General features: G+C 46.1%; 1 protein-coding gene across 1 annotated transcript; it reads right to left on the bottom strand.

The window, feature by feature from the left end:
* Positions 1–2097: 2097 nt before the first annotated feature.
* GHRH (growth hormone releasing hormone) lies at positions 2098–10795 on the bottom strand. The gene is made up of 7 exons (XM_052786952.1): positions 10599–10795; positions 7198–7297; positions 6232–6363; positions 5223–5327; positions 4475–4612; positions 4071–4167; positions 2098–3193 (listed from the first exon to the last, which is right to left on the bottom strand). The coding sequence occupies exons 2-6, from the start codon at positions 7275–7277 to the stop codon at positions 4104–4106; spliced, it is 519 nt and encodes a 172-aa protein (XP_052642912.1). The 5' UTR covers positions 7278–7297; positions 10599–10795; the 3' UTR covers positions 2098–3193; positions 4071–4103.
* Positions 10796–12243: the final 1448 nt, after the last annotated feature.

Below are 12243 nucleotides of genomic sequence, written 5' to 3'. Positions count from 1 at the left end.
CTTTCATGTCCTTTCCCAGAGGGACATGTTTATTGGGGGGAGCTTCCTATTCCTGCCTGTCCCTTGTGTGACACTGTCATCTGCATTCCTCTGCTAATGGCTGTTCTCTGGGACTCCAGGATGGTGCTAGGCTGGGCCCTCGGGGGTCAGGCAGGAGTAGTCCTCGGGGCCTGGCCCTTGCAGGGAGCCAGCTGTGGTGCTGGTGTGCCTGGCTGTGTCTGACCCTGACAGGTTTGGTGGGTCCCTGGAGTGGGTTCACTTTCTTTCCAGCCTCTGGAAGTAACCTTTTCACTCCAAATACGAGTTTGAGGTTATTGCCTCTGTTCTTCTATGAAACCGAATGCTAGGAATCTGCTGGTTGCTGTGTGGCCATGTTTGAGTTACTTGAGCTCTAACTTCTCAATTAATTACTACTTTCAAGACCACTAAGCAATGTTGAGGCAGCAGACTTCGGCTTTATTGAAGGACATGTTGATAGTAATAACCAAAGGCCAAAATCTCCTGATGAGCAACTTTCACGTGGGAAACTTAAGAGTTGCTCCCTCCCCTGCATCAATGTGTTGGCTCCTGTTTGTCCCATGTCAGACTAGTTTCTTTAAAGGCCTTTTGGCAAAGGAACTTTATCAAATGTCTTTTGGAGATCCAAGAAAATTATATGAACCAGCAAGTATGTGGATAAAGGTTGTGGAGTCAAATCCTCCAAAGAACTTCACATGTGTGAGACATGACTCCTCTTTTATAAAAGCCATCTTGCCTCTTGCCCACTGCAGTTGTTCACACTTAGCTCACTGTTTCTGTTCTTTGTAATAGTTCCTACCCATTTGTTCATTGTGAACATTATACTGGACACCATAGAGGTTTAATGAACTCCTTTGACCTCCTCTGCACTCCTTCAAAAACCTGATCTCATGCTGCATTCAAGTCCTCTGAGACTACAGGAGTTTTAAGCAAGAAATAGTTAAGCTACTATTTGTAGTATTTTACCCTGGAAGTCCTTTTCACCCTGGTGAGTTGTTTTTGAGCCTGACATTTTGTTACTAATTGCTTATCAACTTTGTTTTATAACTAATTTTTTCTACTGATACTTCATGCTAGGATAGTACTTTCCCTGTGCCTCTAGAGCTCTGGCATGTTATCCAAGGAGAGCACAGATGCAAAAAGAAAACCATGGAGTGCTACTGTGATGTATCTTAGCTAAGCTGTGCATGTTGCTATTGATTTTCTACCTCCTTAGCTATGCGTTAGGAGAGGTTGTTTTTATTCTTTTGGCCTTTTATTCCTCAGATGTTTTCTGGTTTGATTTATTTGATTTTATAGTTAATATCCCAGAGCTTGAGCATTTGTTTCCCCATTTTGATGCAAACTGAACATTCAAAGGAGTCCCTTTTATTCCAAATAGCTCTACTTGCCCAGCTGTTTAATCATGCAGACTTAGGTATTTCCAAAGTGTTTTTGATAGGTCTTTTGATTTTATTGGGTGTATCCAATCTGGTGTTTGCATATAGCTTTTATGCCACTTAACAGAATTGTAATTTTTTTTTTTTGCTACCATGTTTACTTACTACTTTAAGAAGCTGCTTTATTTTTTGTAATTCCTTTCCTTGGAGCGTGTAATTCCTAATGGCTTCAAGTGTGTTAGTTGTTACAGAACAGGTTTACAAACAGATTTTGAACCAGGCCTGCTCAGGTTGTTTTTTCTTTTGCGGGTTCTCTGTCCAGCTGCACTGCGAAGCAGGATGCCTTATGTCTCACTGTGACAGCTGCCTGCCTGCAGAAGGGTAACAGATTAGTGTGCTTGCTGCTGTCACAGGTTCACTGATTTCCCTCAACATCCCCTCATTGCTTCCCATCCTGCTGGGCAGGTCATAATATTTTCATAGTGCTAGAATTGTAAAACCTGAACAGGCAGAATGTAATCTGTAGCGATTCAGTGCAAGTATGAACTAATTTCCATGCATACTGAAGCCTACTGTCCTAAACATGGTCACCTGAGGAAAAATGAGATGGCATCTACTGCAGACTATGAAGGAATTGTTCGGGTGTAAGGAGGGATGATTTCAGAGGCTTTAATAGGTGTTTGTATGTCACTGTATTTCCAGCCTGGTATTGAGTTATTGGTACTGGACCCCGTGCCTTCGTTAGCACAGCTCTGAGTCATCCTCCGTGCACTTGACTGCTGTCTTTGAGCAACATCTTCCATTCTGGGCCCAGAATCAAGAAACTAACTTCTCAACAGACAAAAAGCCATCTTGACCTGCTGTTGGACAGGTTTATTTAGAACAACTTTTATTTCCTGCTAATGATGGGAAAGCAGACCCCATCCTGATGTTATTTACATTTCTGAAGACATAATTATTACACAAACAATAGGAGAATTGGGGTGACAGAGAAGGAAGTAGCTGTATGAGATCACTGGGTTAATAACTTACTTCTTTGAAAACATTTACAGTTGTAAGTCTAGCCACAGTGGAGTTCAGAGCCACTGGATGGCATGTTAAATTAAAACATAGTGACAGCCCAATCTGATGCACAGGGATCTCCTTTAGCTCTTGCAGAGGTGTAGCTTCGGTTTGAACACCTCAAGGCTGAGCAGTAACTGTAGTTGAGCTTTTTGGAGTTCTGTTTTCTGCCAGGGCTCTGTATCAAGGAGCTAGACAGCAGCAGCCCGCAGCAGCATTTCTTATGGGTGGTAGATGTGTGGATTCATGTCTTGCCTCACCCTGATCAGAGCTGCATGTGTGGTTGTGCCATCAGCATCTATTTAGAGGAGTCTGTAATCAATTTACTAAGTTGCCTAAAGGTGCCTTTTGGTGGCCTCATGTTTATTAATCAGGCCCTCAAACAGAATGATGACTTGGCAGAAATTTTGCTATGCTTCGTGATTTGAAAGTCTGAATTAGTAGACAGTATGTCCCCAGGATTTCAAGTGTACTGGTTGTTTTAGTCTTTGTATGTAAAGCAGCCTGAGGTTAAACCACGGAGGTATTTTTTTCTGCTTCAATACATTGACCAGTATTTAGAGAGGGGAGTTAAACTGTAAAGGCTGAAGTAAATTAAGTAGTGCATCAGAACTGTGTTACTTTGAACAGATCTGAGGAGTGTATGCATCAGTTTCCAGCTGGTCATATCCAGGAATGTCTTCATTGCTGTGAAGGGCTTACTGTACAGTTAGATTCGTGAGCTCTGAATTATTCTAGACATAAGTGGGAGGAAAAGAGAATTATGAGAAGACTATGTGAGTGCACACAGAAGTTTTTTCATTCTTTCGAGGCTTTTCCTGGCTGACCTTATTTGTGGAAAGGTAACCAAGTCAAGCATGACAAGAGAGTTGCTGAAATGCCATGCTCTCCCAGCTGAATCCATAGGCACGATTTATGTAACATTCTGATCTTCCCCCCTGCCCCCCCCAGCCCCCTTTTTGTTTAGTATGGACACAGGTCTCTCCACACCCCTTTATATTGTGCTGGCTAGGGTTGGACAGGCCTAATTTCTATGCAACAGAGGAGTAGATAAGGCTGCTTCAAACAGGACAACTGATGTTTGTACGAGTAAAGGTATTCCCAAGGCTGGACTGTTTGCTGGCTCTCAGTCCCCGAGGGCTGGCAAGATTTAGAGCATAATTCAAGTTCCAGGTGACTAATTTCAGGAGTGAGGTGTACAGGAAACAGTAAGACTTTCTCTCCTCTTCAGTGCAGGGAAAACCTGAAATGTCCCAGGGATCTAGAGGCAGGTTCTGCTCCTGGGGGAAGACTTTTGTCTGCCTTTAGCCTAGCTTAGACACTTGGGCACACCGTCTCAGATAGCTTTACAAGGCTGCTTTTGGCTGCTGCAAGCCTGTTCCCAGACATTTACATGCAGCTTCACAACACTCATGGTCTATGTGTTCAGACTAACAGGACTTTAGGTACTTGACAAAATTGACTGGGAGTTTTTTCGCCTTAAATTGCAGCAAGCACCCTTTTTCATGGACATCAGTGGGAGTTGGCTTCACTGAAGAAGAGCCTTCAAACCGACTGAGCGGTGCAGAAGCAGTGTGTTATGTACAGAATTGAGCAGGGAATGGTACTTACCAGAGCATGGGGAGATGAAAAAGGGAGAAGTATTTACATGAGCTTAGCCAAGGTGCTGGGAAAGCCTTCTAACTGACTGCTGGTGATGTCCTGAGGCCTGTGAAAGAAGAGAATAGGGTAGTGATGGCATAATTGGGACTGAGAGAGAAATTCTTTTTTTCCACTACTATTTTACTACTGTGTGTGGTGTGGGCTGCCTCAGGACAGGCTGTTCCTTATCTGCACCCTACTTGCCCACGTAAGGGAAGGGCTGGGTTATGGGGTCAGGTAAGAGCTTCATTCTTTCCCTGAGTGTACCTGAAAGATGATGCTTAATCCAGTAGCTTCACATCTGGAAGCCAGACAGCAATAAGGACCTTGTCTTACTTCTGCAGTGAGCAGATAATGAACTGATTCCCACCTACCTTTGATTCTGCAGAACGGCTCCCAGGAAGTCCCTTAGTACCATCTGTTGGTGGTAGCGGCTGTCCATCAGGATGCTGTCAGACTGGCGCCTTGTCAGAAATTCATGCACCCCTTCTCCTGGGCTGCTCTCGCTGCTTCTGTTATGCAAAGATGAGAAACATCTTTGTTTCAGAGATGCTTTTTAGTCCCTTGCTCAAAGTTTGGCTCAGGCTGAGCAGCACAGCAAGGGAACCTGCTGGGTCTGAGCCTAGGGCCATTCTGCGTAATTCCAGTAAGAAAATTGGTCAGCTGTATTTGCTTCTGTGTTAGAAGAGGGATAGGAGCTGGCTCGCATCCAACTAGTTGGTCTTATTTAGTGGCAGTCACTGATCTATCTAGCCAAAGCTACCTGAGTGGTAGTGGAGAGGCTGTTTCAGTATTCAAACCAGGCCGGGGATAACTGTTCCCTACCAGTGAATGATCATTGCAACTACTATTTGCAAATACTATTGCTTGTTGATATTATGGTAGAGCTCTCAGCTGATCTGACACTTGTAGCCTTGGAGGAAAGGGTTAATTAGGCTGCTTAATGATAGTTGTGATTAGGGGGATCCGAGACATAGGGATGCAGGATGCCCTTTGGGATGTGGAACAGCAGGAGAGATTGCTTCTGTTGCAGTGGAAAGCAGCTACTTCCGCTATGTGCATGAAAAACTGCCCAGTATAATAAGCAAAACAGCCCTAGGACAGCAAAACACTGTAGCTTACCCAAGCCGCTTGCCAATGATGGTCTGTAAGAATTTGCGGGCGGAAATCTGCCCCAGGAATTTCCGGTAGTTGTCGGTGAATATAGCATCAGCATGGCGCTGCATCCTAGGGGTGAAAGACAAGCACAAGGTGTGCTCTCTGAGGTAGCAATGAACCGTCTAGCTGAGAAAGGGTGTTTCAGATGACAAAATACACCAGATGTAACACTGCTGGTATCAGGGGCAGGTAACTATAGCAAATGCCTTTTGGTATTGGACTGCGTTAGTGTTGGAGGGTAAAAGGATTTGAGGGAGCTCAGTCCTGATGTGGAGGCAGGAGACAAAATAAAATGTCCATTAATCAGTATCCACAGTAAAACAAGTAAGGAAGAGTGCCTGCAAACCAAAGGTGACGTCAGAGAACCAGTGGGAAGGAAGAGGAGAACCACAGGCTGGGAGAGGGCAGAGCTGGGGCTGGGACATTCCTGTGCTCTGCAGCAGCACTGTCACCTCCTGGGAGGGCTGTGTCTGGGACAGGGTGACAGGACCCTCCAGGTCTTTAGCCTGTGGTTAGACCCAGGCTCCCGAAAATCCACGGGTAAGGGAAGCACGAGCCACTTGGCTGCTCCCACTGTTGTAAGGATGAGTCCTCTGTGCTTCAGACAAATAACCATCCTTCATCTCCTGGCAGGGTTGGAAAGGAAAGGCTCTAACAACCATGCAGAGGGATTCGCAGAGCTTGGTGGAAAATTATGTTCCCTGCAGGAGCCCTGGGCCTGTGACACTGCCTCTATCAATACATCCCTGCTGCTGGGGGACAGCAGGACATGGCTGGGAACATGGGTGATGCTGAGAGCTGGCACAGTCCCAGCCTTCTGGTCTGGTTGCAGGGCTCAGCTGGGTTCTCCCCCTGGAGCCTGGACTTTGTGGTGCTGGTGGGTCTAAGTGACCTGCTGGTCTGCTCCTGGGCTGAGGGAAGATCATAACCAGCGTACTCTTGCTGCAGCAGGGCTGAGAGGTGGGGTACAAACCTTTTCTCAGTGGGGTCTGTTAACAAACCCTCCTCCTTCTGTTCCTCTGCTAAGGGGTTATGGCTCTGCAATGGGCTGCTGTGCTGTAGCTGGAAGTTCACAGCCTTGCCAGCAACTGGCCCTGGATTGTACCTGCAAGACAAACCCAAGGCATACTGCGAGACGTGCTCAATTGCCAGTCAGGGATCAGTCTTCCTGACCACTGCTCCCCGTTCTCCTGCTTTTTCTTTCTCCTTTTGCCATACGCATCTTATCAGTAATGCAAGTGTTGTCCGTCACTCTCCCCAACTAGAAACTGCCCTCAAGCTATTTCAGCAGTGAAAAGATGGTTGATAGAGCTGCCTCAAACACAATTCCCCCTCGCTGAGCTTCCAACATTCTCGAGCAAAATTCCAGCGATTCTGGTATCGTTATACCATGGCTTTGGCACAAGGCTAAAGCATTTTCTATGGGATGTTGCAAATCCACATTGTAGAACCCAATGCTCAATTTTGTGCTTCCATCGATTTGTAGTGGTGGGAAGTAATATTAGAACTTCTAACACTCGTCAAGGAAATACTTGAAATATTAATAGGCAGCTGTTGAGTTCATGTACTAGAATATCTGCAGTTCTGACTTCAATGCAGGTGGCCTGCAGGCACAAGTTTTACCCAGTGATGGAGCTGGAGGTGCTTCCTGCTCTGGAGATTGCCAGATTTCCATTTATAGAACCCAGCATTCAATTCTAAAACCAACTGTCTGGGCTGAAATATTCTATCAGGTGCCTGCCTTCTTTGGAAACCACCCCTAGGCTAGCAGTGTACCCCAAAAAATTAAGCCAGAGCAAAGAAATAGGCTTACCAACGCACATACGGTTCATCTGGCTTTCAGAAGTGCTGGCAACCTTAATATGGCACGTGCTTATTTTGCACAAAGTCAGAGATGAGGCACGGAGTGACAACGTGGATAAAACACTCAGCAGCTTACCTGAGAGCTGGGTAGAGAGGAGAGGAGATGGAGCATGCAACTAAATGCATGAACAGGAGCAGGGTGGCCTTATCCAGCATCTTCCACCCTTTGGAGTCACCTGAAATGCAGAGCAGTCTGAGTCAGCGGCAGTGAGATGCTCAGGGCCAGGAGGGGAGGCCAAGTGCCACCTTTGTGTTCTCAGTCCCCCTGCTCACTTATCGGCATGAAGGGACTGGAAACGTGCCTCTGTGTTTGTGGTTATGGTGTTTCCCAATGCAGAAATGTCTTGGATGTGGCAAAGTCTTCCCCAGGGAGTGCAATTCCTGGAGGCAGTGGCTGTGTGTGACCCCTCGGGGAGCTGGTGTCTCCCTTGGGTCGGGAGGCAGGGCTGATCAGCAGGGTTTCACCCTGTGGGACCCCCTTATTGACCTCTCCCGCTACTGTGGTTGAAGGAAAGCTCTCAGGCTGGGGTGAGCCCCAGGGACCACTGCACAGGCTGTAAAAGCACCTAGATGCTGGAAGGCAGCAGTTAGCAGGGGCTGCCAAAAGCAACCTCACTGCCTGCACAGGACCATCTGCGACCAGCCCCTGGGACCCCTCCTGCCCTATGCTTTCCTGGGGGTGTGTGTCTGCTCACATGGCTGTACAGCACAGGTCCGTGCATAACAACTGACTGGGCTGCCTTGCTGGCTGTCCAGAGATCAGGGAGAAACAGGGAAGTCCAAATAAAATTCCTGGGCAGAGGGGTAATACTGGCCTGGAGGTAACCCTGGCAAACCCATTTATTGAAGGCAACAGCACTGAGCTTGGTTAGGCAACCAAAATTCACCGTTCCTTCAGTTGTCGTGCTTGGGGAGAGTGGGGGCTGGACCAAAATACGTCCCTTCGGGAGAGATGAACTGCTGCTGTGTCAAGAGGAGCCCCCCACGCTGCTCAGTGAGGCACCTACGCAGCTCTGAGCACCAGCTTTGGTGGAAGGTGAGATGGGCTTGAGCCACGTGTGTCTGCCCTCCAACAGCCAGCTGCGGTGCTTTGCGTCTGCGTCCTGGGGCTGGCTGAAGTGCTGCAAATGACTCAGGACAGAGTCGTCTGAGGTCGCACACCCTCCGGAGCTGAATGCGATGCTTTTGTCATTGGAAGCGAGGGACAGTAGAAAGGTATTTCAGTGAATGCTATTCCTGAGTTTTGATTGAAAGTGATTGATCTTTTGCTCAAAAAAGATTCTTTAAGAATGTGGATAGAAATCTTTAAAATATCAAGTTTCCCTGTTCCCTGTCTTATTTTACACAAGAAAAGAGCAGAAAGATGTTTGATCTCCATAAGAGGAAAAAAACCCTTCAAAATGTATAACAATACTTTCTCGCAAAAGGAGCAGTTCCAAATGGAAAGGGTTTGGCTGGGCTTCTAATTGTCCAAACAAACTTTCCCAGCAGTGGGTTTTACTGACGGTGGTGGTAGGATAGGGCCCTTTCTGATGGAAAGCATCAGCACTGAGCTCTCTTTTACTGCTCGGATGTAGCTGCCCATTCTCCTGATTGTAGATCAACGTAAGTGAGGGGAAAGCTAATTAAGGACCGGTAGTCTTGCAAGTGGGTCCGATCTTGATACCGTGGAAGTTAATAACAGAATTAGTGGTAGTGTCAGAAGTGCATGGACAGACATGGGAAAAGGTAGTGCACTAAGAAATGGGGTTTCCTATCATAAACTCATTCTCAGCCGGGTCCCTGTTTCCAGCTGCTCCTGCTCCCAGCCAGGGGACCAGCAGCTTCCCCATCTGTTCCCCTGGGAGCAGTGCCGTTGCTCCTGGCTCCAGCAGAGCTTCTTGTGAACTCATGGGTGGCTTCCCCTACCTCTGATACCTGGTCTCTTATGGAATCGCTTTGGCCCCTCAGAGAGCTGAGGAATGCTCAGAAGAAGCAAAAAAGTGACTTTGAGAGACTTACAGGGCTTCTGGTATTGGAGCAGATTTCCTGCTTGCTTTTTTTTTTTTTCTTTTTTCATTTGAACTTGAAAAATCATGCCTCTCTTGTGCCTCTCCCCTAAATATCTCCAAGACAAATCCCAGATCAGATCTTTTTAGATAGAGGAAATGATCTAAAGCATCTGTCAGGAGGGTACCAGGAGACTGTCACACCAGCATCTACAAAAAGTGCCAGCCAGGAGATTTAATCAGTACCAGGAAATCTGCTATGTGAGCTGAGAAGTACCAATGTAAATGAAAACCTAGCCCAATGCTGTCTGCTTCCATTTTTTCTTCCTAGGATACAGCCCTGATTACCACTTTCTTTCTGTATCTGGTTTCTCTTCTTTGAATGCTGGGGTTTTCTCCAGAATCACTTTTTGTTCCTTTAAGATTTTTTTTTTCTTTCTCTACTATTAGTTTCTTTGCACTGTTTTTTTTGTTTGTTTCTGGCTTTTACTTTCTTCCCCTGTCTTTCATTGTCTTCTCTCCCTTAATTACAGTCTGCTTCTCATCCCAGCTTTTTGGGTATTTCTGACTCCCTTTCTCCCTCAGGAAGGAGTCTGAAATGAAAGTCCTATGCCCCTTCCCAGAAGTGTCTGTTATTTCAGAGGAGAAGCTGGGGAATTGAAGTGTCACCCTGCATACAGGCAGCTTGACAGCTCTGCAAAACCTTGTCGCCTTCAAAATTCTCCTGAGGTGAGGGACACCTTACTTTCCATTCTGGCAGCATGTGAAAAAATGATTAATAAATAAATTCCCCTTAACATGAAGAGCTTTTAGCACCATTCCAGCAGATAAAGCATAATAGCTTCATTCCATCCTGTGCAACGCTAACAGCAGCATTGTGAAAATGATGTTGGAGAGATGGGATAACAGTCTTACTGTTTCTGAAACCTTAACCTGATCAGTCTTAAAAATACCACTATGTAGATGAAACGAAGCTTTCACCATGCCTGCTGTTTTATAAAGTTCAGACTTTTGTACTATGAAATACTACATTAGAAAAGCAGAAATCCTTTTAAGTGCCTTACTCTGCCTCGTTGTAGCTGGCTTCGCGTTACCGGTAACACACCATTGCGTTTCTCCTTGCACTTTGGTTTGGCTCAAACACAGTTTTATTGACGGGTGAGTAAAACAGTGTTCATTTTCCAGGGTAAAAGGAACTCACATCAGTATCGCAAAAGAGGAAGACTGTGCTACAGCTAGGAAACTTCTAACATGTTTTTACAAGGCTCATCTATATTATAATTCTATTGATTTGCATTTATCCTATAGTTCAATTATTGTTTCATTCTATGACTTGGTACAAAAAAATCTTGTATGGTACAAAAGATATTGTACCTGGCAAAGCTAATTACTGATGCCAGCTTTGATTGCATTTCAGTGTAATTTAATTGTCTCCAATTTCTGAATACACGTTACCTTGTTAAATGCACATATAGAGACTTAGACTTACCGTTCCCTTAGAAAACAAGTGCTTCCTAGATTGGCTCCTGCCCAGATGTTTACTTCCCCTGTTGCAAATACTTCTTCTCTAGAGCTGCCTCTGTGAGCCTTGCTGGGTCTGTCCCCTCCGCACGGTGCCTGGGCAGGACTCGGGACGCGTGCTGAGCAAGGAGGGCACTCTCAGATCTCCCCCCAGCTGTCCTCTGGCTGCCAGGGAGGTGCATCTCCTCTTTTTATACCTGTGCTCCCTCAGGAGTCCTGTGGGCTTCAACACGTCAGAGAATCAATTATCCTCCTGAATTTCAAAGGCTGTGTTTAGCATCCTCTTTTTTTGTGTGTGCAAGGACGCAGGCAGGGAGGTTGCAGGGAGAGTGGTATGCCCATTGTCGAGGGTCATTTTTATGCTTTCTCTTTATCGTTCAAAGAGTGAAGAGCAAATAACAACAACAATAATCTGGCAGAGTGAATGACAAAATTTGCTTTGCAAGGTTAACTTCTCTTTCCCTTTGCAATTGCATTTTTTCCTTCTACTCCACAATGAGAGTGAGTTAACCATTAATACTTTCCCACACTGCCTTCTCAGGAGGGTTTATCTTTTTGCTCTTCTCTTTTTCTTTGATTATCAGCCTTTTCCTCCTTCTCCTTTGTTACTCACACCTGCTAGCGTTAGCAGGGCAGTTCATGCTTCAGTCCCTCGCAAACATCACAGCTTCACATCAAGCACACAAAGCAGCTGGAGACCCCTGCTCCGTTCATGTGCTCTGGAAAAAGGCAAGGGTCTTCCCTGGGGTGCTGCATGCGCTGGCAGCTGTTTTCATTCCTGGAACAAGGTTTATGAAAGCCCCATTAAAAAGAACACGTAGCCTTGGTGCCAGGAAGACCAGGACAGTTCAGAGGAGTTAAAAATGAGGTGCCAGCATGAGCTCCACCTGCCAGATTTTTCGTATTGACTTTATAATGCCCAGAATTGATGGGGACCCAGACCTTCCTGTCTCGGGGCTTGTATGACTCGATGCTGGGAAGAAGTTTCAGCAGGTGAGATGACTCATTTCTGCCTGCTGCTGAATACCTTTACCTTGCACCAGAGCACTCATTGCAGCTATCGGTGGCAGAGATGGATCATAGGAAAGGATGGTGCATCTGGTGTGCATGTGGGTGCCTGTGTGTGCAGGGGCTCAAAAGCATTCAGCACCGGTCTAGCTCTGCCATTGCCCCTTTGCTTCTTGCCAAGGTGAGAAATCAGCACTGTGATTATGGCTCACTTCTTAGCGAAGCAATATCCTACTTCTAAATGGTGGGGTCTCAGTAAGCAGTAACCCAACTGTCAGAAAGGCTTGAGTGAGCTCAGCATGCCAAATGACTCTGGTGTTAAATAACAGTAGCCTCTATACCTAGACACATGTGCACTGATGCCTTTGGGCTCTCCCTGCTTTGAGTACTCCAATGGCTTATGTTCCCTTTGGTATCAAATCAGGACGAGGCCACTTTGCAGAGAAATCATGAAAAAGGATTGAACAGACCAAAGCAGGAGCTCGAGCTGACCCTGAACTGAGCAGCTTACCAGGGCCCTTATAGTGGAATCCAGAAACAGAACAGAAATGTGAAGAGAAGCAAGAACTACTGCCTTCCTCCAGCTGTAAAAAGAAATGGCAACA

Source organism: Harpia harpyja, chromosome 1, assembly GCF_026419915.1.
Source record: "Harpia harpyja isolate bHarHar1 chromosome 1, bHarHar1 primary haplotype, whole genome shotgun sequence".
Classification (NCBI taxonomy): Eukaryota; Metazoa; Chordata; class Aves; order Accipitriformes; family Accipitridae; genus Harpia; species Harpia harpyja.
Note: the sequence above shows the minus strand (reverse complement) of the source record. Positions and strands in the feature narration are given on the sequence as shown.